General features: G+C 39.3%; 1 protein-coding gene across 1 annotated transcript; it reads left to right on the forward strand.

Annotated features, from left to right (window-relative positions):
* The first annotated feature begins 15126 nt into the window (after window positions 1-15126).
* LOC132764142 (COUP transcription factor 2-like) lies at window positions 15127-26538 on the forward strand. The gene is made up of 3 exons (XM_060758002.2): window positions 15127-15484; window positions 20004-20531; window positions 24250-26538. Exons 1-3 carry the CDS (start codon window positions 15127-15129, stop codon window positions 24522-24524), a joined length of 1161 nt encoding a protein of 386 aa, XP_060613985.1. The 3' UTR covers window positions 24525-26538.
* The last annotated feature ends 313 nt before the right edge of the window (window positions 26539-26851 follow it).

Consider the following 26851-nt stretch of genomic DNA (forward strand, 5'->3'; position numbering starts at 1 on the left):
TTGAAATCTGACTCATCCTTCGATGTCTTCTGAGAATTTGCTTTTTTTGGCGTGGTTTGAAGGATGTGTGGCGCAGGTTGGCTTGAGTTCCCATTTTATTGGATTATTAAGGTTTCATCTTCTTGAATATGTATGATATCGAAGGGGGGCGGGACCATGTGTCGCGCAATAATCACTCCGATGTTCCATCTCCTCTTCACTGAATGGCGAAGAAGAGACAGAGAGACGCAACCGAGACGCTGCTTTTGTCTGTCTTGGTGTCTTCTTTTTTCCTCCCAAATTGGAGAGACAAAGAAATGAGAAGCAAGAGGAAGGAAGGGAGGGAAGGAGGAAGAAAAAGAGGAAGTGGAAAAGGAGAGGAAGAGGGAAGGAAGAGGCATCAAGTGGAGTGCAGGGAAAGAAGGAAGGAAGGAAGGAAAAAGACAAGGAAGGAAGGAAGGAAGGATGGAAGGAAGGAAGGGAGGGAGGGAGGGAGGGAGGGAGGGAGGAAGGAAAGAATGAAAGAAGGATGAAAGGAAGGAAAGAAGGAAGGAAAGAAAAAAGGAAGGAAGGAATGAAGGAAGAGAGAGAGCAAAGAAGGACGGAAGGAAAGAGACAAGGAAGGAAGGAAGGAAAGAAGGAAGGAGGGAAGGAAAGAAAGAAAGAAAGATGAATGGAAGGAAAGAAGGAAGGAAAGAAAAAAGGAAGGAAGGAAGGAAGGAAGGGAGCAAAGAAGGAAGGGAGGAAGAGAGGGAGCAAAGAAGGAAAGATGGAAGGAAGCCACGTAGGAAAGAAGGGAGGAGGGAAGGAAGGATGGAAGGAAAGAGACAAGGAAAGAAGGAAGGAAGGAAGGAAGGAAAGAAAAGAAAGGAAGGAAGGAAAGAAGGAATGAAGGAAGAGAGGAAGCAAAGAAGGAAGGAAAGAGACTGGGAAGGAAGGAAGGAAGGAAGGAAGAAACGAAAGAAAGAAAGAAAGAAAGAAAGGAAGGAGGGAGGGAGGGAGGGAGGAGGCAAAGAAGGAAGGAAAGAAAGATGGCAGGAAAGAAGGAAGAAAAGAAGCAAGGAAGTAAAGAAGGAAGGAAGGAAAGAAGGTTGGAGCAAAGAAGGAAAGAAAGATGGAAAGAAAGAAAGGGAAGAATGAAGGAAGGAAGAAAAGAAAGAAAGAAGGAAAGAAGAGAGGAGGCTAAGAAGGAAGGAAAGAAAGATGGAAGGAAAGTAGGAAGAAAGGAAAAAAGAGGAAAGATGGAAGGAAGGCAGGCAGGAAAGAAGGGAGGAGGGAAAGAAGGAAGGAAAGAAAGATGGAATGAAAGAAAGAAGAAAAGAGGGAGGGAGGGAAGGAAGGAAGAATAGAAGGAAAGAAAGATGGAAGAAGGAAAGAAGGGAGGAGGCAAAGAAGGAAGGAAGAAAACATGGAAGGAAAGAAAGAAGAAAGAAGGAAAGGTGGAACGAATGAAAGAAGGGAGGGGGGAAAGAAGGAAGGAAAGAAAGATGGAATGAAATGAATAAAGAAGGAAAAAGGAAGGAAGGAAGAAAAGAAGGCAAGAAAGATGTAAGGAAAAATGATGGAAAGAAGGGATGAGGCAAAGGAAGGATGGAAGGAAGGAAAGAAGAAAGGAAGGAAAGAAGGGAGGAGAGAAAGAAGGAAGGAAGGAAAGAAAGATGGAATGAAAGAAAGAAAGAAGGAAAGAGGGAAAGAGGGAAGGAAGGAAGGAAGGAAGGAAGGAAGGAAGGAAGGAAGGAAGGAAGGAAAGAAGGCAAGAAAGATGGAAGGAAAGAATGATGGAAAGAAGGGAGGAGGCAAAAAAGGAAAGATGGAAAGAAAGAAGGAAAGATGGAAGGAAGGAAAGAAGGAAAGGAGGGAGGAGGGAAGGAAGGAAGGAATGAAAGATGGAATGAAAGAAAGAAGTAAAGATGGAAAAAGGGAAGGAAGGAAGAATAGAAGGAAAGAAGAAAAGAAGGCAAGAAAGATGGAAGGAAAGAATGATGGAAAGAAGGAAGGAAAGAAGGGAGGAGGCAAAGAAGGAAAGATGGAAAGAAGGAAGGAAAGAAGGGAGGAGGGAAGGAATGAAAGATGGAATGAAAGAAAGAAGTAAAGATGGAAAGAGGGAAGGAAGGAAGAATAGAAGGAAAGAAGAAAAGAAGGCAAGAAAGATGGAAGGAAAGAATGATGGAAAGAAGGAAGGAAAGAAGGGAGGAGGCAAAGAAGGAAGAAAGGAAAGATGGAAGAAAGAAGAAAGAAAGATGGAATGAAAGAAAGAAAGAAAAAGAGAAAGAAGGAAAGAAAAATGGAAGGAAGGAAAGTAGGAAAGAAGCAAGGAAGGATAAAAGGAAAGAAAGAAGGAATGAAGGAAAAAAAGAAAGAAGTAAAGAAGAGGAAGTAAAATTCCATCCCTTTTTCCCATCCTAGAGATGCTAATAAATGCAAATCGCTCCCCAATATATTGATCCCTCTAAAGGAGGAAGGGAAGGAGAAAAGAAGCAGAAAGGAATCTGAGTCAGGAAGGAAGGAGGGATGGGAAAGAGATAGAGAAAGAGAGAGAGAGGGAGAGGCACCCCCTCCCCACTTGAGGTCTTCCTCCCCTCCTCAAGGTTTTCTGAGCCCCTGCTCAAGCCACGCCCCCTCTCCCAAGGGGGCCAATGGGAGCCCTCCGCGCTCCCCCTCCCCTCCTTTTCCAAGGCAGAGTTCTCACCCCCCCACTCAAAAAAAGGGGAGGGGGTGTCTCTGATCACGTGATCTCCCCATCCTCTTGGAGTAAAAGTTTGGTGCAGAGGGTCCCAGCAGCATCTCTTTGGCTTCTCCTGGGGATTTGTGTGTTTGCTTTTTTGGGGAGGGGGAAAGAGGACCCCCACCCAGAGAGGGAGACTCTTGGAAAGAAGGGAAAGCAAAAGAGGAGGAGGAGGGAGGGATTGGAGGAATTGGAGGGAGGGAAGGAGGGAAGGAGGAAACCTCCCAAAGAGGCTGGCTGGGGATGCTTGGAAGAAAAGACCAAAAGCAGGTGAGTCCCTTGGAGAGAAGGATGGGGAACGTCTAGCTGCCCTTTGGGGGACCCTTCAGGGCTGGAACTCCACCTGAATCCTCAAGAAGGCAAGAAGGGATGGGTTTCCATGATGATGATGATGATGATGATGATTAATATTATATTTTGGGATTCCACTTTACATTCTTCTCCTCCTTTTCTTCTCTTTTCCTTCTTCCTCTTCTTCTCTTCCATCTTTCTCCTCTAACTCTTCTCTTTTTCCTTCTTCTCTTCCTCCCTCCTCTTCTTCCTTTTTCCTCTATCCATTTCTCCTCTCCCTCTTTTCCTTTTCTTTCTCCTCTTCCTTCTTTCTCCTCTTCGTCTTTTTCTCTTTTTCTTTCTCCTCTCCTTTTTTCCTTCTTCTCTTCTTTCCTCCCCTTCTTCCCTTTTCCGTATGTATTTCTCCTCTTCCTTCTCTCTTCTTCTCTTTTCCTTCTTCCCTTTCTCCCCTTCCTTCTTTCTCCTCTTTCTCTTCTCCTTTTCGCTTCTTCTCTTCCTTCTCTTCCTCCCTTTTTTCTCCTATTTCTCCTCTTCCTCCTCTCTTCTTCTCTTTTCCTTCTTCCCTTTCTACCCTTCCTTCTTTTTTCTCCTCTTCTCCTTTTTCCTTCTCTTCCTCCCTTCTCTTCCTTTTTTCTCCTTCTATTTCTCCTCTTCCTCCTCTCTTCATCTCTTTTCCTTCTTCCCTTTCTCCCCTTCCTTCTTTTTTCTCCTCTTCTCCCTTTTCCTTCTCTTCCTCCCTTCTCTTCCTTTTTCTCCTTCTATTTCTCCTCTTCCTCCTCTCTTCTTCTCTTTTCCGTCTTCCCTTTCTCCCCTTCTCCCCTTCCTTCTTCTTTCTCCTCTTCTTCTCCATTTTCCTTCTTCTCTTCCTTCCTTCTCTTCCATTTTTCTTCTATTTCTCCTCTTCTTATCTTTTCCCCCTTTTTTCGCAGCTTCTCTTTCTCCTCTTACTCTTCTCTTTTTCCTTCTTTCTCCTTTTTCCTTCTTCTCTTCCTCCCTCCTCTTCTTCCCCTTTCCTCTATCTATTTCTCCTCTTCCTCTCCCTCTTATCCTTTTCTTTCCCTCTTTCCTTCTTTCTCTTCTCTTCTTCTCCTTTTTCCTTGTTCTCTTCCTCCCTCCTTCCCCTTTCCTATATCTATTTCTCCTCTTCCTCCTTTCCCTTTCCTTTTCCTTTCTTCTCTTCCTCTTCTTCACTTTTTCTTTCTCCTCTCCTCTTTTCCTTCTTCTATTTCTCTTCTTCCTTTTCTTCTTTTTCCTTCTTCTCTCCCTTCCTCCTCTTTTTCTCTTTTTTCTCCATCTATTTCTCCTCTTCCTCCTTTCCCTCTTATCCTTTTTGTTTTATTTCTCCTCTTCCTCTCTTTTTCCTTCTTCTCTTTCTCCCCTTTTCTTCTTTTGCCGTATTCTCTTCCTCTTCTCTTTTTTCTCCTTCTATTTCTCCTCTTCCTCTTATCTTTTTCCTTTTCTTTTCTTTTCCTTCTTCACTTTCTCCTCCTTTTCTTCTGTTTCCTTCTTTTCCTCTTCTCTTTTTTCTCCCGTTTCTCCTCTTCCTCCTCTTCTCTTTTTCCTTCGTTTTCTCATCTTTCTCTTTTCCCCTTATTCTCTTTATCCTCTATCTTTCCTTCTCTTTTCCCTTCTCTTTCTCCTCTTTCTTTTCTTCTGTTTTTCCTTCTTCTTTCTCCTCTTCACATTTTCCTTATTCTTTTTCTCCTCTTCTCCTTCTTCATCTCCTTCTGTTTCTTCTTCTATCTATGCTTTTTTTCTAAAATAAGATCTATATTCATTTTGAATTTAATGGCAAAGTTATGATTTTGACTCTTTTATTTTTGGTTCCCTTGGAAAATTATCATTTCCTAATAATAATAATTATTATTTTCATGGGAAACTACTTCTCTATCTATCATCATATTATATAATATATAAATTATATTCTCCACGGCTTTGAGTCTCCTAAATACTTTGGAGAGAAAAAGTGGGGTATAAACATAATAATAATAATAATAATAATAATAATAAACATATTTACAATATTATATTATAATTATACATTAATATTTCCCATTGCTGCTGATGATAATAATAATAACAAATTTTACATTTTAGTTATAAATCTATATTTCTCACAGATGATATTGATGATATAATATAATATTATATTATATTTTAGTTAATCTATATTTCTCAGAGTTGTTGATTATGATTATTTATATATATATGCACAATTATATTATTATAATATTGAATTTATATTTCCCACGGTTGATGATGATAATAATAAAAATTAGTTATAAGTTTATATTTTACACAGCTGACGGTAATAATAATAATTAACATTATATTTTAGTTATACATGTGTATTTCTCACAGTTGTTGTTGATGATGAAAATAGTAATAAATTACATTATATTTTGGTTATAAATCTATACTGCTCAGTTGCTGATAATAATAATAATAAATTATGTTATATTTTAGTTATAAATCTATATTAGTTGCTGATAATAATAATAATAATAATAATAATTTACATTATATTTTAGTTAAAAATCTATATTACTCAGTTGGTAATAATAATAATAATAATAAATTATGTTATATTTTAGTTATAAATCTATATTTCCCAGAGCTGCTGCAGCTGATAATAATAATAATAATAATAATAATAATAATAATTTACATTATATTTTAGTTAAAAATCTATATTACTCAGTTGGTAATAATAATAATAATAATAAATTATGTTATATTTTAGTTATAAATCTATATTTCCCAGAGCTGCTGCAGCTGATAATAATAATAATAATAATAATAATAATAATAATATATTACACTATATTTTAGTTATAAGTCTTTATTTCCCAGAGCTGATAATAATAATAAATTACATTATATTTTAGTTATAAATTTATATTTCTCAGAGTTGATTATGATAATAATAAATTGCATTACATTTTAATTATAAATCTATATTTCCCACAGCTGATGATGATGATAATAATAATAATAACAATAATAATAAATTACGTCATATTTTAGTTATAAATCTATTTCTCACACTTGATGATGATGATGATAATAATAATAATAATAATAATAATAATATATTGCATTATATTTTAGTTATAAAGCTACATTTCCCAGAGCTGATGATAATAATAATAATAATAATAAATTACATTATATTTTAGATATAAATTTATATTTCTCATAGATGATGATGATGATAATAATAATAATAATAAGTTGCATTATATTTTAGTTATTTGTTTGTGGATAATGATGATAATAATAATACATTATATTTTAGTTATAAATCTATATTTCTCAGAGCTAATAATAATAATAATAATAATAATAAATTACATTATATTTTAGTTATAAATTTATATTTCTCAGAGTTGATTATTGTGATAATAATAATAATAATAATAAAATGCATTATATTTTAATTATAAATCTATATTTCCCACAGCTGATGATAATAATAATAGTAATAAATTACATAATATTTTAGTTATAAATCTATTTCTCACACTTGTTGTTGATGATAATAATAATAATACATTATATTTTAGTTATAAATCTATATTTCCCAGAGCTAATAATAATAAATTACATTATATTTTAATTATAAATCTATATTTATAAGAGTTGTTGTTGATGATGATGATGGTGATGATAATAAATTGCATTTTAGTTATAAATCCATATTTCCCAGAGCTAATAATAATAATAATAATAATAATAATAATAATACATTTCCTGTGCTGGTCAATGACCGAAATAAATGATTTGATTTGATTAATAATAAATTACATTATATTTTAATTATAAATATATATTTCTCAGAGTTGTTGTTGATTATGGTGATGATAATAAATTGCATTATATTTTAGTTATAAATTTCCCACAACCGATGATGATGATAATAACAATAAATTACACTATATTTTAGTTATAAATTTATATTTCTCATTGATGATGATGATAATAAATTGCATTATATTTTAGTTATAAATCTAAATTAATAAAAAATATTAATTTATATTATATTTTAGTTATAAACTTATATTTCTCAGAGATGATGATGATAATAATAATAATATTAATTTACATTATATTTTAGTTATAAACTTATATTTCTCAGAGATGATGATGATAATAATAATAATATTAATTTACATTATATTTTAGATATAAATGTATATTTCTCAGAGATAATGATGATGATGATAATAAATTGCATTATATTTTAGTGATAAAAATTATATTTCCCATGGCCGATAATAATTTCCCATGAATAATAATAATAAATTATATTTTTTGTAAAAAATGTATATTTCTCACAGTTGATTATGATGATGTAAATAATAATAGTTTAGGGAATTATTGTTCCGTTATTATTATTATTATTATTATTATTATTATATTTTTGGTTTCCTTGGAAAACTATTGCAGAACTAACATAGCCGTAGCCGATCGTCCCATTTTGCAATTGCAATAATTAGGAATGCATCCTAATAATTGATTGCTGGTAATAAGAAAGAGAAGGAAAATGTTTCCAAGATATCTATCTATCTATCTATCTATCTATCTATCTATCTATCTATCTAATTTTAGCATTTTTTCCCATTCATTCATTCATGTGCAATTTATTTTGCAATTCATTAATTAATTAAAAAATGTCTCTCCGGCATCAAAAGCAAGCAAGCGAGTTTGGAGTTTGTGGACATACATACACATAAGCATAAATTATTTATATATCTATATATCTCATCTATATCTACTTCTAATAATAATAATAATAATAATAATAATAATTTATTTATATTCCGCTCTATTTCCCCAAAGGGACTTATCTATATCACGTCTCTGTCTATATTTATATCACATATAACTACACCTCTAGCACATCTCTATCTATATCAATATATATATATATACATATATACACACACATCTATATCACATCTATATTTATATCATCTACACCTATACAACTATATTTGTATTTATATCATTTACATCTCATGTATATCTACATCTATATCTTATCTATATATCTAAAATCTATATCTCAGCTATATCTACATCAAGATATATATATTTAGATCTATATATATAGATATATAGGTCTAGATATATATATCTAGATTTATATATCTATATCTATATATCTCATGTATATCTACATCTATATCTTATCTATGTATCTAAAATCTATATCTCAGCTATATCTACATCAAGATATATATATATATAGATCTATATAGATATAGATATATAGATCTAGATCTATATATCTAGATCTCTATATCTATAGTATCTACATCTATATATCTCATGTATATCTGCATCTATATCTATATCTCAACTATATCAATATTTATCTATATTTCATCTATTCCACATCTATATCTCATCTATATCTGCATCTATATATCTCATATATAACTACATCGATATCTATTATCTATATATTTCAGCTATATTAACGTCTATATCACATCTATATCTATGTTTATATCATCTACATCTCATGAATATCTACATCTACATATATATATATATCTAAATCTGTATCTTAGTTATATCTACATCAAGATATATATATATAGAGAGAAAGAGAGATCTAGATATATATATCTAGATCTATATATCTATATATCTATATCTATCTATCTACATCTATATATCTCATGTATATCTACATCTATATCTATATCTCAGCTATATCAATATTTATCTATATTTCATCTATACTACATCTATATCTCATCTATATCTGCATCTATATATCTCATGTATAACTACATTGATATCTATTATCTATATATTTCAGCTATATTAATGTCTATATCACATCTATATCTATATCATCTACATCTCATGTATATCTACATCAATATCTTATCTATATATCTAAATCTATATCTCAGCTATATCTACATCAAGATATAAGATACATAGATATAATATATATAGATATATAGATCTAGATATATATATCTAGAGCTATATATCTATATCTATCTATCTCATGTATATCTGCATCTATATCTCAGCTATATCAATATTTATCTATATTTCATCTATACCACATCTATATCTCATCTATATCTGCATCAGTGTATCTCATGTATACATTGATATCTATTATCTATATATTTCAGCTATATTAATGTCTTTATCACATTTATATCTATATTTTTATCATCAATATCTCATGTATATCTACATCTATATCTATATATCTAAATCTATCAGCTATATCTACATCTTATATATATCAATATTTATCTATATTTCATCTATACCACATCTATATCTCATCTATATCTGCATCTATATATCTCATATATAACTACATCGATATCTCTTATCTATATATTTAAGCTATATTAACTTCTATATCACATCTATATTTATATCATCTACATCTCATGCATATCTACATCTATATCTTATCTATATATCTAAATCTATATCTCAGCTATATCTACATCAAGATATAGATGTATATCACATCTATATCTACATCTATATATCTCAGGTATATCAATATTTATCTATATCTCATCTATATCCGCATCTGTATATCTCATGTATAACTACATCGATACCTATTATCTATATATTTTAGCTATATTAACATCTATATCCCATCTATATCTATATATTTATCAACTACATCTCATGTATATCTACATCTATATCTATATATCTAAATCTATCAGCTATATCTATATCCCATGTATATCTATATCTCAGCTATATCAATATTTATCTATATTTCATCTATATCTCATCTATATCTGCATCTATATATCTCATATATAACTATATCGATATCTATTATCTATATATTTCAGCTATATTAACATCTATATGACATCTATATCTATATTTATATAATCTACGTCTATATCTATATATCTAAATCTATATCTCAGCTATATCTACATCAAGATATAGATGTATATCACATCTATATCTACATCTATATATCTCATGTATATATCGATATCTCAGCTATATCAATATTTATCTATATTTCATCTATACCACATCTGCATCTGTATATCTTATGTATATCTACATCTATATATCTAAATCTACCAGCTATATCTATATGTCATGTATATCTATATCTGTATCTCAGCAATATCAATATTTATCTATATTTCATCTATATCTGCATCTATATCTTATGTATATTTACATTGATATTTATTATATATATATATTGGCTATATTAACATCTATAACACATCTATATCTATATCATCGACATCTATATCTCATGTATATATCTTATCTATATATTTATATATCTCAGCTATAGCTACATCAAGGTATAGATCATCTATATCTACATCTATATATCATGTATATCTACAGGAAAGGAAATTCAACCTACAGGAAAGGAAATTCCACCTGAACATGAGGAAGAACTTCCTGCCTGTGAGAGCTGTTCAGTGGTGGAACTCTCTGCACTGGAGTGCGGCGTAGGTTCAGGCACCACAAACTCAACCTAGGACTTGGAGCAATGGCGTCAACCTACAGGAAAGGAGATTCCACCTGAACACAAGGAAGAACTTCCTGACTGTGAGAGCCGTTCAGCGGTGGAACTCTCTGCCCTGGAGTGCGGCGTAGGCTCAGGCACCACAGACTCAAGCTAGGACTTGGAGCAATGGCTTCAACCTACAGGAAAGGAGATTCCACCTGAACATGAGGAAGAATTTCCTGACTGTGAGAGCCGTTCAGCGGTGGAACTCTCTGCCTTGGAGTGCGGCGTAGGCTCAGGCGTCACAAACTCAAGCTAGGATTTGGAGCAATGGCTTCAACCAACAGGAAAGGAGATTCCACCTGAACATGAGGAAGAACTTCCTGACTGTGAGAGCCGTTCAGCAGTGGAACTCTCTGCCCCAGAGTGTGGTGGAGACTCTTTCTTTGGAAGCTTTTAAACAGAGGGTGGATGGCCATCTGTCAGGGGTGATTGGAAGGCAATATTCCTGCTTCTTGGCAGAATGGGGTTGGATTGGATGGCCCATGAGGTCTCTTCCAACTCTATGATTCTAATGCAGTGTTGCCTGAACTGACCTTCAGGTAAACAAGTTGTTGCATAATAGACACCCATGAAATCATTCCGTTTCCCATGAATTTCCTTCACAGCTTTCTCATTGGCACAATGGGTTAAACCCTTGTGCCGGCAGGACTGATGACCGACAGGTCGGAGGTTCGAATCCGGGGGGAGCATGGGTGAGCTCCCTCTGTCAGCTCCAGCTCCCCATGCGTGGACAAAAGAGCAACCTCCCACAAGGGTGGTAAAACATCAAAACATCCAGGCAACGTCTTTGCAGATGGCCAGAAGCAACTTGCAGTTTCTCAAGTTGCTCCTGACATGAAATAATAATAATAATAATAATAATAATAATAATAATTTTATTTATACCCCGCTTTTTTGTTTGTCTCAATTTGCTTTTAATGATTGTATTTCTGCATGAATATCAAGTCAATACAGAGTTGATTGTGGTGTATAGTCTGGCCTTAGTTCTATTTTTGATAGTAACTCTCAAGGAACCAGAAACTGCCTTTATCGGGCATCTACCCATCGTTATGAGTGCCAGTTAACAGGGATTCTACTGTGTATTATTATTATTATTATTATTATTATTATTATTATTATTAATTCATTTCTATCATACTTTCCCCCCATGGGTGGGACTCAAAGCAGTGTACAGCGGCTTGAAAACAAATTTACATAAATTTACATATGCATATCTATATCATCTATATCTATATAGGGAGGAATGAATTGGGAAGGGAAATCTATTTTTTTAGGACTGAGAGCAAAGCATCTAATTTTGTTTTACTTTCTCTTCCTTCCTTCCATCCTTCCTTCCTTTCTTCTCTCACCCCTTTCTTTCCTTCTTTCCTTCCTTCCTTCCTTTTTTCACATCTTTCTTTCTTTCCTTTTTTCCTTCCTTCCTTCTTTCACCTTTCTTTCTTTCTTTCTTTCTTTCTTTGCTTTTGTCCTTCCTTCCTTCTCTTCTCTTTCTTTCCGCTTTTTCTCCTTCATTCCCTCCTTCTTTCTCTCCTTCTTTCTTTCCTTCTTTCCGTCCTTCTTTCCGTCCTTCTTTCCTTCGTTTCTTCCTTCCTTCTCTCATCTCTTTCGTTCTATCCTTCCTTCCTTTCTTCTCTCACGTCTTTCTTTCTTTTTTCCTTTTTCCTTCCTTCCTTCTTTTACCTTTCTTTCTTTCTTTCTTTCTTTCTTTCTTTCTTTCTTTCTTTCTTTCGTTGCTTCCTTCTTTCCTTCCTTACTTCTTTCTCTCCTTTTTTCTTCTTTCTTTCCTTCCTTCATTCTCTCACATCCTTCCTTCCTTCCTTCCTTCTCTCACGTCTTTCTTTCTTTCCTTTTTTCCTTCCTTCCTTCCTTCCTTCCTTCTTTCACCTTTCTTTCTTTGCCTCCGTTCTTCCTTCCTCTCTCCTCTTTCTTTCCTTCTTTCTCTCCTTCATTCTTTCCTTCTTTCTCTCCTTCTTTCTTTCCTTCTTCCTTCCTTCCTTTCTTCTCTCAACTCTTTCGTTCCGTCTTTCCTTCCTTTCTTCTCTCACATCTTTCTTTTCCTTCCTTCCTTCCTTCCTTCCTTCCTTCCTTCCTTCCTTCCTTCCTTCCTTCTTTCCTTTCTTCCTTCTTTTACCTTTCTTTCTTTCTTTTGTTGCTTCCTTCTCTCCTCTTTCTTTCCTTCCTTACTTCTTTCTCTCCTTTTCTCTCCTTTCTTTCTTTCTTTCCTTCCTTCCTTCCTTCATTCTCTCCCTTCCTCCCTCCCTCCCTCCCTTCCTTCTCTTTCCTTCCTTCCTTCCTTCCCTTCTTTCTTTATTTCTTTATTTCCTTCCTTCCTCTCTCCCTCCCTCCTTCTCTCTTTCTTTCCATTCCATTCTTTCTTTCTCCCCCTTTCTCTCCCTGCCTTTCCCACCAAATTGAGGACCTGGATGTTCAAAGAGATCTCTGCTCTTCTCCTTCTCTGCTGTTTGCAGGTCTCCTTCCCTGAAAAGGATGAATGGTGGCAAGCGAGGGGTTGAGAGAGAGAGAGAGAGAGAGAGAGAGATCATCCCCATCGTCTCCCCCTTTTCTTGGCCTTCTTGGTCGGAGTCGCACCAAACAAGGCCCGCCTGGTTGGGGATTTCTCCTCCTTTTTGGACTTTGACCATTTTTGGATGGCAAGCATGAGCTGGACTTTGTTGGGGACGATGGCCCTTGTTGGCCACCTCTGGTAAGTCTCCTACTTCTGGAGATTTTGGAGGATCTGAAGGGAAGAAAGAAAGAAGAAAGACAGGAAGAAAAGAAGGAAGGAAGCTGTAAATGATGTAATTCCCAGCTCACTTTTCTTCTTCCTCTGACCGCTCTCGCTCTCCTCCGCTGCTGATCCCCTCCATCCCTTCTTCCCTTAGATAGACGTGCCCTTGCTTGACCCCTTCCATCCCTCTTTCCATCTTTCCTTCCCTCTTCCAATTCCCTTCCTTTTCTTCCTCTCCATTTTGTCATTGAGTCTTTCCACTCATCCTCCTCTAGACTTCCTTTGCTTTGCTTCCACCATCACCCCTTTTTCCTCCACACCGCAGCAAGATCTTTCCCCCCAAGTCCTTAATTTCTTCTTCTCTTTCGTTCTCCGTCCTCCCTTTCCTTCTCTTCCTCTCTACCTGTCCAACCCTCTCTACATTCTTCCCTCTGTTCTTTTCTTCCTTCCGTCCTCCTCCCATTCTTTCTCCTTTTCTCTTCTCTTTCATTCTTTTCCCTCCATTCCTCCCTCTTTCCTCTCCCTCTATTCTCTCCCTTTCTTCCTCCTCTCCCTCGGTTCCTCCCTCTTTCCTCTCCCTCCAATCTTTCCTTTCTTCTTTCTCTCCCTCCATTCTTCCCTCTTCCTTTCTTCCTCCTCTCCCTCGGTTCCCCCCTTTTTCCTCTCCCTCCATTCTTCTCCCTTCCTTCTTTCTCTCCCTCAATTTATCCCTCTTTCCTCTCCCTCTATTGGTCTCTTCCTCCTCTCCCTTCACTCTTCCCTCTCTTTCCTCTCTCCATTCTTCTCCCTTTCTTCTTTCTCTCCCTCCATTCTCCCTTCTTTCCTTTCCTTCTCTCCTTTTCTTCCTCCTCTACCTCGGTTCCCCCCTTTTCTCCCTTCATTCCTCTCCCTTTCTTCTTTCTCTCCCTCCATTCTTCCCTCTTTCCTCTCCCTCTATTCTTCTCTCCCTTTCTTCCTCCTCTCCCTCGGTTCCCCCTCTTTTTTCTCCCTCCATTCTTCTCCCTTTCTTCTTTCTTTCCCTCCATTTCTCCCTCTTTCATCTCCCTCTATTGGTCTCTTCCTCCTCTCCCTTCACTCTTCCCTCTCTTTCCTCTCCATCCATTCTTCTCCCTTTCTTCTTTCTCTCCCTCCATTCTTCCCTCTTTCCTCTCCCACTATTCTTTTCTCTCTTTCTTCTTCCTCTCCCTCGGTTCCCCCCTTTTTCCTCTCCCTCCACTTTTCTCCCTTTCTTCTTTCTCTCCCTTCATTTCTCCTTCTATTGGTCTCTTCCTCCTCTCCCTTCATTCTTCCCTTTCTTTTCATCTCCTCTCCCTCTCTTCCCCTCTCTTTCCTCTCTCCTCATTCTTCTCCCTTTCTCCCTCCTCTCCCTCCACTTCTCCCTTTCTTTTCACCTCCTCTCCCTCCATTCCCCTCCTCTTTCCTCTCCCTCCGTTCTTCTATCATTTTTCTTTCTCTCCTTCCATTCCTCCTTCTCTTTTCACCCCCACTCCCTCCCTTCCCCTCTTTCCTCTCCCTCCATTCCTCCCTTTCCTTTTCCTCTATTTGCGTCTCTCTTTCTTTCTCTTCTCCATTCTTTTCCTTTCTTTCCTCTCCCTCCATTTCCCTCTCCCTTTCTTCCTCCTCTCCTTCCATTCCTCCCTCTCTCTTCTCCCTCCTCTCTTTCCTCCTCCTGCTCCTCCTCTCCCTCCGCTCCAGCCCAGTCCTCTCCTCCTCTTTCTCCTCCTCCTTTGCTTCTCCGTCCCTCTTCTCTCCCTCACTTTCTTCTCCTCCATCCTCCCTTGCCCATTCCTTCCTTTCCTCCCCAGGCGGCCAAGTCCTTCCTTCCTTGCCCCCTTCCTCAGGATGGCCCTGGTGGTGGCCCCTTGGCAGGAGGAGCTTCCCGGGGCCCCTCCGGCCCTCCCTGCCCCTCCGCCCTTGGCCCCGGCCCCCCAAGAGCCCAGTGGAGGGCCCCACGGCGAGGGCAAGGGGGCGCCCGGGGCCTCGGCCATGGACTGCCTGGTGTGCGGGGACAAGGCCAGCGGGAAGCACTACGGGCAGTTCACCTGCGAGGGCTGCAAGAGCTTCTTCAAGCGCTCCGTCCGGCGCAACCTGAGCTACACCTGCCGCGCCAGCCGACAGTGCCCCGTGGACCAGCACCACCGCAACCAGTGCCAGCACTGCCGCCTCACCAAGTGCCTCAAGGTCGGCATGCGCCGCGAAGGTGGGTCCCCCGTGCCCCTCAACGGCCCCCTCTTCCGGCCTTCCTTCCTCGCTCCCTTCTTACTTCTCTATCACGTTCTCTTGGACAAGGTGTCATGTGTCACTTCCACATCTATGCTTCCTCCTTTTCATCGTTTCCGGTCCTTTTCCTTTTAGCCTTCCTATCTATCTATCTATCTATCTATCTATCTATCTATCTATCATTCTATCATTCTATCTATCTATCTATCTATCTATCTATCTATCTATTCCATCTTTCACTCCTACTTTTCCATCCAGCCATCCATCCCTTCTTCTTTCACTCCTACTTTTTCCTTCCTTCCTTCCTTCTGTTCATCTATCTATCCATCTATTTATCTACCCATTCTTCTTTCACTCCTACTTTTTCCTTCCTTCCTTCTAGTTGTCTTATCTGTCCATTCTTCTTTCACTCTCACTTCCATCCATCCATCCATCCATCTCTCCCTTCTCCTTTCACTCCTACTTTTTCCTTCCTTCCTTCCTTCCTTCCTTCCTTCCTTCCATCCATCCATCTATCTATCTATCTATCTATCTATCTATCTATCTATCTATCTACCTACCCCTTCTTCTTTCACACCTACTTTTCCTATCTATCTATCTATCTATCTATCTATCTATCTATCTATCCCTCCTCCTTTCACTCCTACTTTTTCCTTCCTTCCTTCCTTCCTTCCTTCCTTCCTTCCTTCCTTCCTTCCATCCATCCATCCATCTATCTATCTATCTATCTATCTATCTATCTATCTATCTACCTACCCCTTCTTCTTTCACACCTACTTTTCCTATCTATCTATCTATCTATCCCTCCTCCTTTCACTCCTACTTTTTCCTTCCTTCCTTCCTTCCTTCCTTCCTTCCTTCCTTCCTTCCTTCCTTCTTTCCATCTATCTATCTATCTATCTATCTATTTATCTACCCCTTCTTCTTTCACACCTACTTTTCCCTTCTTTCCTTCTGTCTGTTTATCTATCTATCTATCTATCTATCTATCCCTTCTCCTTTCACTCCTACTTTTTCCTTCCTTCCTTCCTTCCGTCCGTCCGTCCATCCATCCATCCATCCATCTATCTATATCTACCTCTTCTTCTTTCACACCTATATTTCCTTCCGTCCGTCCGTCCGTCCATCCATCCATCCATCCATCCATCCATCCATCTATCTATCTATCTATCTATCTATCTATCTATCTATCTATCCTTTCTTCTTTCACACCTACTTTTCCTTCCTTCCATCTATCTATCCATCTATTCTTCTTTCACTCTCCCTTCCTTCCATTCCATCCATCCATCCATCCATCTATCTATTCTTCTTTCACTCCTACTTTTCCTTCATTCCTTCTTTCCTTCCTTCTTTCCTTCCTTCCTTCCGTCCATCCTTCCTTTCATCTTCTCTCCCTCCCTCCCTCTCTCTGTTCTTCTTTCACTCCTACTTTTCCTTCCTTCCATTCATCTATCTGTCTGTCTGTATGTCTTATCTATCCATCCATTCTTCTTTCACTCCTACCCTCCCTCCCTTCCTTCCTTCCTTCCTTCCTTCCTTCCTTCCTTCCTTCCATTCATCTTCTCTCTCTCCCTCCCTCCCTCTGTTCTTCTTTCACTCCTACTTTTCCTTCCTTCCATTCATCTATCTATCTGTCTATCTTATCTATCTATCCATTCTCCTTTCACTCCTACTTTCATTCATCTTTCTTACTTCCTTCATTCCCTCTCTTTTTCTGTCTTTGCATTTTATCTTATGTCATCCCCTCTTTTCTGTGCACTCTTTCCCTTTCCTTTCTTGTTTTTTCCTCTTTCACTTCCACTTTTCCCACTTTCTCTTTCTTCTTTCACTCCTACTTTTCCTTCCTTCCATTCATCTATCTATCTGTCTATCTTATCTATCTATCCATTCTTCTTTCACTCCTACTTTCATTCATCTTTCTTACTTCCTTCACTCCCTCTCTTTTTCTGTCTTCGCATTTTATCTTACGTCATCCCCACTTTTCTGTGCACTCTTTCCCTTTCTTTTCTCGCTTTTTTCCTCTTTCACTTCAACTTCCCCCTTCCTTCATTCCTTCTTCTTTTCCTCACTCTATCCCTCCCTTTTCCGTCACCTATTCTTCATTCCATCACACTCTCTTTTCCGTCCTTCTTCTCCTTTCTTTCCCTGATTCTTTTTTCTTCCTCTCTAGCAACCAACCTCCTTCGTTTCCCAGTATTTAGTATTATCTATTCATTCACTTGTTTCCATTCTATCTATCTATCTTTGGAAAGTTGGCTGGATGCATAGGAATGCGGATCATAGTTTTGAAGGACTTTGGCCTCATTCTGGCCAACTTTCTTCAAATCCTAAAACTCTTAAAACTTGCTGCCGAAAAATTCAGGTTTGCCAAAATGGGCTCCGTATCTCACGTCCTGTATTCATAGGAACGGGATCTTATTTATGAATAATTTCGCTTAATTAAATATTTATCATGTTCCCAGGCAATTGGATCTAAATCTAAACCATTGTCAAAGAAGCAAAAGTAATTTAGACAGACCGTAAGAAGGTTCAATTGGGGAGAATAATAATAGTAATAATAATAATAATAATAATAATAATAATAATAGAGAAACAAGTGGAAAAGCTGACACGATATGAGGATTTAAAGATCGAACTGCAAAGACTGACACAAGCCAGTCAGGGGGGTCCCAGTGGTGATCGGCACACTGGGTGCAGCGCCTCAAGACCTTGGCCTGCACTTAAACACAATCGGTGCTGACAAAATTACCATCTGCCAGCTGCAAAAGGCCACCCGACTCAAATCTCCATGCATTATTATAATTCAAAATTCAAAATATTTATTTCGGTCATTGACCAGCACAGGAAATAATAATAATAATAATAATAATAATAATAATAATAATACTTTATTTCTACCCCGCTACCATCTCCCCAAGGGACTTGGTGCGGCTTACATGAGGCCGAGCCCACAATACAACAATACAAGCAGTAACAAATACAATACTAAGCAATTAAAATAAATCTCATACACAAGTAATAATAATAATTATTATTGTTATTATTATGAGTCACATTGCATTGTGTGTTTTGACATTATTCGCTGATACATCACACAGTCCTAGACACTTGAGAAGTATCCGACGTGTGATCTTGTTTGCTGTGGACTCATCTTGTTCTGTTTCAAATAATAATAATAATAATAATAATAATAATAATAATAATAATATAGAATGCAATGGGGCTTATAATAATAATAGTAGTAATTTTATTTTTTGCCCATGTCTTCTTGTGGCAGGCCACGCCACAGTCAAAACACACAATGCAATGGAACTTAATAATAATAATAATAATAATTGTTATGGGGTTCTTAATAGTAATAATAATGATAATAATAGTAATTTTTTTCTTGCCCACCTCTCCTTGTGGCTTGAGACAGGTCATGCCATCGTCAAAACAGACAATGGAATGGGGCTCTTAATAATAATAATAATAATAATAATAATTTTAATGGGACTCTTAATAATAATAATAATAGTAATTTTATTTCTTGCCCACCTTTCCTTGTGGCTTAAGGCAGGCTTGAGGCAGGTCACATCACAATCAAAACAGACAATGCAATGTGGCTGTCAATACTACTACTACTACTACTAATAATAATAATCGTCATCATCATCATAATTTTATTTCTTGCCCACCTCTCCTTGTGGCTTGAGGCAGATCACACAATAGTCAAAATAGACAATGCAATGTGGCTCATAATAATAATAATAATAATAATAATAATTATTATTATTATGGGGCTACTACTACTCCTACTAATAATAATAATAATTTTATTTCTTGCCAACCTCTCCTTGTGGTTTGTGGCGGGTCACACCACAGTCAAAACAGACAATGCAATGTGGCTCTTGATAATAATAATAATAATAATAATAATAATAATAATAATAGGGCTACTACTACTACTACTAATAATAATAATAATAATAATAATAATTTTATTTCTTGCCCACCTCTCCTTGTGGTTTGAGGCGGGTCACGCCACAGTCAAAACAGACAATGCAGTGGTGCTCTTAAAATTATTATTATTATTATTAGGCTCTTAATAATAATAATAATAATAATAATAATTTTATTTCTTGGCCACCTCTCCTTGTGGCTCAAGGTGGGTCACAGCACAGTTAAAAAACATTGTAATAATAATAATATTAACATGTAGTTCAGATTCCATCTGAACACGAGGAAGAACTTCCTGACTGTGAGAGCCGTTCAGCAGTGGAACTCTCTGCCCCGGAGTGTGGTGGAGGCTTCTTCTTTGGAAGCTTTTAAGCAGAGGCTGGATGGCCATCTGTCAGGGGTGCTTTGAATGCAATATTCCTGCTTCTTGGCAGAATGGGGTTGGACTGGATGGCCCAGGAGGTCTCTTCCAACTCTTTGAGTCTATGATTCTATGATTCTATACAAGATACATATGGAAATGTATATTTGATTTGGAAACTCTGTCTTTCCCTCCGCAGCGGTGCAACGAGGGCGCATGGCCCATGCCCAGCCCAGCCCCGGCCAGTACCCCATGACCAACGGGGACCCCTACAACTGCCATGCCTACCTGACGGGCTTCATCTCCCTCCTCCTGCGGGCAGAGCCCTACCCCACCTCCCGCCACGGCGCCCAGTGCCTCCAGCCGGGCAACATCATGGGCATCGAGAACATCTGTGAGCTGGCCGCCCGCCTGCTCTTCAGCGCCATCGAGTGGGCCAAGAACATCCCCTTCTTCCCGGACTTCCAGCTGGCCGACCAGGTCTGCCTCCTGCGCATGACCTGGAGCGAGCTCTTCGTCCTCAACGCCGCCCAGTGCGCCATGCCCCTCCACGTGGCACCGCTCCTGGCCGCCGCCGGGCTCCACGCCTCGCCCATGCCGGCCGAGCGGGTGGTGGCCTTCATGGACCACATCCGGGTCTTCCAGGAGCAAGTGGAGAAGCTGAAGGCCCTGCACGTGGACTCGGCCGAGTACTCCTGCCTCAAGGCCATCGTGCTCTTCACACCCGGTGAGTGCGCCAATGTCCAGCAGGGGCGCATAGAAAATGCACATCTGGCTCGGGTAGCAAACCTAGTGGTTGTAGTTCCCCAAGGTCTTTAGACTCTCTGCCAAAGAGGTCTGGAGCCTAGTCAATCTACAAATCCCAGGATCATCATCATCATCATCATCATGACAATGTTTATTCATACCCTGCCTTTTCTCTCCACAAACATCCCATTGGCTTGAGCTCAAAGCTGGGAGTTGCAGTTTTCCAAGGTCTTTAGACTTCTCTGCTAAAGAATGGTGAAGACTTGTCAAACTATAAATCCCAGGATTATCATCAACATCATCATCGTCGTCGTGTTTATTCATACCCTGCCTTTTCTCTCCACAAACATCCCATTGACTTGAGCTCAAAGCTGGGAGTTGTAGTTCCCCAAGGTCTTTAGACTTCTCTGCCAAAGAGATCTGGAGCCTAGTCAAACTACAAATCCCAGGATCATCATAATCATGATAATAATCATCATCATCATCATGACAATGTTTATTCATACCCTGCCTTTTCTCTCCACAAACATCCCATTGACTTGAGTTCAAAGCAGGGAGTTGTAGTTCCCCAAGGTCTTTAGACTTCTCTGCCAAAGAGATCTGGAGCCTAGTCAAACTACAAATCCCAGGATTATCATCATCATAATGATAATAATCATCATCATGACAATGTTTATTCATAACCTGCCTTTTCTTTCCACAAACATCCCAGTGACTTGAGCTCAAAGCTGGGAGTTGTAGTTTCCCAAGGTCTTATCAACATAATCACCATCATGTTTATTCATACCCTGCCTTTTCTCTCCACAATCATCCCATTGACTTGAGCTCAAAGCTGGCAGTTGTAGTTTTCCAAGGTCTTTAGGCTTCTCTGCTAAAGAATGGTGAATACTTGTCAAACTACAAATCCCAGGATTATCATCAACATCATCGTCGTCGTGGTGTTTATTCATACCCTACCTTTTCTCTCCACAAACATCCCATTGGCTTGAGCTCAAAGCTGGGAGTTGTAGTTTCCCAAGGTCTTTAGATCTCACAGATCTCACAACTAAGAGATCTGGAGCCTAGTCAAACTACTAATCCCAGGATTATTATCATCATCATGTTTATTCATACCCTGCCTTTTCTCTCCATAAACATCCAATTGACTTGAACTCAAAGCTGGGAGTTGTAGTTTCCCCAGGTCTTTAGACTTCTCTGCAAAAGAATGCTGGAGCCTTATCAAACTACAAATCCCAGGATTATCATCATCATAATCATAATGATAATAATAATAATAATCATCATCATGATGATGTTTATTCATACCCTGCCTTTTCTCTCCACAAACATCCCATTGACTTGAGGTCAAAGCTGGGAGTTGTAGTTCCCCAAGGTCTTTAGACTCTCTGCCAAAGAGGTCTGGAGCCTAGTCAAACTATAAATCCCAGGATAATAATAATAATAATCATCATCATCATCATGATGACAATGTTTATTCGTACCCTGCCTTTTCTCTTCACAAACATCCCATAGACTTGAGCTCAAAGTTGGGAGTTGTAGTTCCCCAAGGTCTTTAAACTTCTCTGCTAAAGAATGCTGGAACCTAGTCAAACTACAAATCCCAGGATCATCATCATCATCATGTTTATTCATACCCTGCCTTTTCTCTCCATAAACATCCCATTGACTTGAACTCAAAGCTGGGAGTTGTAGTTTCCCCAGGTCTTTAGACTTCTCTGCAAAAGAATGCTGGAGCCTAGTCAAACTACAAATCCCAGGATCATCATAATCATCATCATCATGACAATGTTTATTCATAACCTGCCTTTTCTCTCCACAAACATCCCATTAACTTGAGCTCAAAGCTGGGAGTTGTAGTTTCCCAAGTTCTTTAGACTTTTCTGCTAAAGAATGCTGGAGTCTTGTCAAACTATAAATCCCAGGATTATCATCATCATAATGATAATAATAATCATCATGATGATGTTTATTCATACCCTGCGTTTTCTCTCCACAAACATCCCATTGACTTGAGCTCAAAGCTGGGAGTTGTAGTTCCCCAAGGTCTTTAGACTCTCTGCCAAAGAGGTCTGGAGCCCAGTCAAACTACAAATCCCTGGATAATAATCATCATCCTCATGACGATGTTTATTCATACTCATACTCCCAGGATTATCATAATAATAATAGTAGTAATAATAATCATCATCATTATCATCATCATCATGTTTATTCACACCCTGCCTTTTCTCTCCACAAACATCCCATTGACTTGAGCTCAATGCTGGGAATTGTAGTTTCCCAAGGTCTTTAGACTTCTCTACCAAAGAGGCCTGGGGCGTTGTCAAATCACAAATCCCAGGATTATCAACATAATCACCATCATGTTTATTCATACCCTGCCTTTTCTCTCCACAAACATCCCATTGACTTGAGCTCAAAGCTGGAAGTTGTAGTTTCCCAAGGTCTTTACACTTCTCTGCTAAAGAGTGCTCGAGCCTCATCAAAATACTACTACAGGAATTACACTCAGATGCATGCTGGGCTTCCAGACAATGCACGACATGCTCGCCTGTCAACACTCGCTTGTTAAGACGTATTGGTGGAATGGACCACTGATTGGTTATAACTTGACTTTTGTGTGTTCATAGTAGCTCCCAGTAGCACTATAAGTTAAACCCTTGTGCCGGCTGGACTGCTGACCAAAGGTCGGCAGTTCATCTGGGGATCAGAGTGAGCTCCCACCTCTCAGCTCCAGCTGAAGACATGAAAGAAGCCTCCCATAGGATTGTAAAACATCCAGGCATCCCCTGGGCGACTTCCTTGCAGATGGCCAATTCTCTCATACCAGAAGCGACTTGCAGTTTCTCAAGTCTCTCCTGACATGAAAAAAAAATCTCTGGAAGTTTGTAAGCAGAAGCAGGAAGGCTATCTGTTGGGGGGGGGGGGGTACTTAGATTGTTTACTTCTACATGGCAGGAGTAAAGAATTGGATTGGATGGTCCTTGTGGTAGGATTCTACGATTCGAATCACTACTACTACATAAAGTACACTCAGATGCATGCTGGGCGTCCCGACAATGCACGACATGCTCGCCTGGCTATCTGTTGGGGGGCGGGTACCTAGATTGTTTACTTCTATGTGGCAGGAGTAAAGAATTGGACTGGATGGCCCTTGTGGTAGGATTCTGTGATTCGAATCACTACTACATAAATTTACACTCAGATGCATGCTGGGCGTCCCGACAATGCACGACATGCTCGCCTGTCAACACATAATGGTGGAATGGTTATACCTTGACTTTTGTGTGTACATGATGACTTTTACTCTTATGTTATACAACAGATGAAACATTGTTATTGTTGTTATTGTATTTTTATTGTTGTTGTTATTGTTGTTATTATTGTGTTGTTATTGTTATTGTTGTTGTTATTGTGTGCCTTGAAGTCGTTGCGGACTTAAGGTGACCCTAAGTGTGAAGTTTAGGGTGGATGCTAAGTAGTTTGTCACGTTAGGGGAAAGAAACTAGTGGCGTGGTTCAAAACTATAGTGGACTTCTGGCATCAAACAAAGTGCCGGGAGTCCCTTTGGAAAGCTAAAATTTCCGATTTTGTTCTGATTTACGCCACATCCGAATGAACCTATCTGTCTCTACTAGTTAGTAGTTAGTATATGAAATGGATACTGAAAGAACTGACCCTGATTTCGTCCTTTACAGACGCAGTGGGGCTCACGGACCTGTGCCACGTGGAGAACGTCCAGGAGAAGTCCCAGTGTGCCTTGGAGGAGTACGTCCGGAACCAGTACCCCAGCCAGCCCAGCCGCTTCGGGCGCCTCCTCCTCCGCCTCCCTTCGTTACGGATCGTCTCGGCACCCGTGATCGAGCAACTCTTTTTCGTCCGACTAGTTGGCAAGACCCCCATCGAGACCTTGATCCGGGACATGCTCCTCTCCGGTTCCGGCTTCAACTGGCCCTACATTCCCATACAGTGAGGCTGTGCTGACCGTTTGGAGGTCATCTCAAATTCGCTGTTGGACGGGCCAGACTTTACTTGAACTTGTTGTTGGACGAGCCGGACTTTATGGGACTTTTACTCGAACCTGCTGCACAAGCTGGACTTTACCAGGTCTTTACTCGAACTCGCTGTCGAACGAGCCGGACTTTATGATGTTGGATTGGTGTGGAGCTTACTGTTGGGTGTGCCGCACTCGCTGTCAAATAAGTCGGACTTTACCGGATATTTGCTCGAACTCGCTGTCGAACGAGTCGGACTTTATGACGTTGGATTGGTGTGGCGCTTACTGTTTAGTGTGCCGGACGTTACCGGGCTTTTACTCAAAGTTGCTGTTGGACGAGCCGGACTTTACTGGATCTTTACTCGAACTTGCTGCTGAACGGGCCGGACTTTGTGATGTTGGATTGGTGTGGAGCTTACTGTTGGGTATGCCGGACATTACTGGACCTTTACTCAAACCCGCTGTTGAACGAGAAGTTGGCTTGGTGTGGAGCTTACTGTTGTGTGTGCCAGACTTTACCAGGTTTTTACTCGAACTCCTGTTGGAAGAGGATCTTTACTCGAACCCGCTGTCAAACTCGCCGGACTTTGTGACGTTTGGATTGACATGGAGCTTACTGTTGGGTGTGCTGGACTGTATCGGGCTTTTACTCGCTGTTGGACGAGCCGGACTTTACCGGATCTTTATTCAAACTTTCTGTCGAACGAGCCGGACTTTATGACGTTGGATTGGTGTGGAGCTTACTGTTGGGTGTGCCAGACTGTACCGGGCTTTTACTCGCTGTTGGACGAGCCGGACTTTATGACGTTGGATTGGTGTGGAGCTTACTGTTGGGTGTGCCAGACTGTACCGGGCTTTTACTCGCTGTTGGACGAGCCGGACTTTATGACGTTGGATTGGTGTGGAGCTTACTGTTGGGTGTGCCAGACTGTACCGGGCTTTTACTCGCTGTTGGACGAGCCGGACTTTATGACGTTGGATTGGTGTGGAGCTTACTGTTGGGTGTGCCGGATGTTACTGGACCTTTACTCAAACCTGCTGTTGAACGAGACATTGGCTTAGTGTGGAGCTTACTGTTGGGTGTGCCAGATGTTACCAGGCTTTTACTCAAACTCACTGTTAGATGAGCCAGACTTTGCCGGATCTTTACTCCAACTCGATGTCGAACGAGCCGGACTTTATGATGTTGGATTGATGTGGAACTTAGTGGTGGGTGTGCCGGACTTTACCTGGCACACCCACCAAACTCTCTGTCAGACAAGCCAGGCTTTCCAGAACTTTTACTCAAATTCGCTGTCGGACGAGCCAGATATGACATTAGCTCGGCGTGGAGCTGATCCCCCTTTTTCTCGTTTTTTTACCCTCACGAGACATATCCCTTTCTTTTTATTTATGCCGCTATGTACAAAACAAGAAGGAAAAATGAGCTGAGCACTTGTGTGACGCGATTGTCGGCCGCACCGTTTCATTTCGGGACAGAACAAAGGGCATTACGGATCCCTTGATCATTTCACTTTCTCGGACCGATCCGTGTACGGTGGAATTCTTTTCGGTGTTGACAAGGAGAACATTAGATGCGACACCTGATTTGTGGGAAGTGAAACTGTTTGCACACTTTCGCCTCCTTTTTTGTGTTGGTGCATAAATGTGTGTGTGTGTTTTTTAAAGGGAGGGAGGGTGAGTGCAAAAGAGATTTCCAAATCAGGGGAAAAGGACTTGCCCTTTTGGAGTTACATTTACCCAAAGGAGGACCCCAAATGTTTCACTGTTGAAGCAGTTTCCCCTCGAGATGAACAACAACAATCATGAAAAATCCCAGCATTTGCAAACTGGTAAAGAAATGAATGGCAGAAGAAGGAATGGCGGTTTTCTTCCAGTGCAGTTTGATTTCTACACAAAGAGGTTGCAATGAAACATTTGAGGGAGCCCTCCTTCTTGGTGGGGCAAACATACTATTTATAAAATTAAAATAAACCCAGATTATATGCCACGCTTTGTTGTTTGTGCCACTGAAATGTATTTGCAGATACGAGTCCTTTACCAATGCTTCTTTCCACATTTCTTTTTTTACTTGTGTGCCTCGGTTTGTAAGGTTTTGGGCTGCATTAAATTGCATGGTAAGTGTCTGCACTGAACAGATAGTGCAGCTCCAAAGTGCATCATATGGCAGTGTGGATTCAGCCTCTCTCTCTCTCTCTCTCTCTCTCTCTACCTCTCTATCTAGATCCAGCCTATTCTGTCTGTGTCCATCTATGTAGATCCAGCCACTTCTCTCTCTCTCTCTTTCTCCAACCTGTCAGTCT

This window comes from Anolis sagrei, chromosome 12 (genome assembly GCF_037176765.1).
Source record: "Anolis sagrei isolate rAnoSag1 chromosome 12, rAnoSag1.mat, whole genome shotgun sequence".
NCBI lineage: Eukaryota > Metazoa > Chordata > Lepidosauria > Squamata > Dactyloidae > Anolis > Anolis sagrei.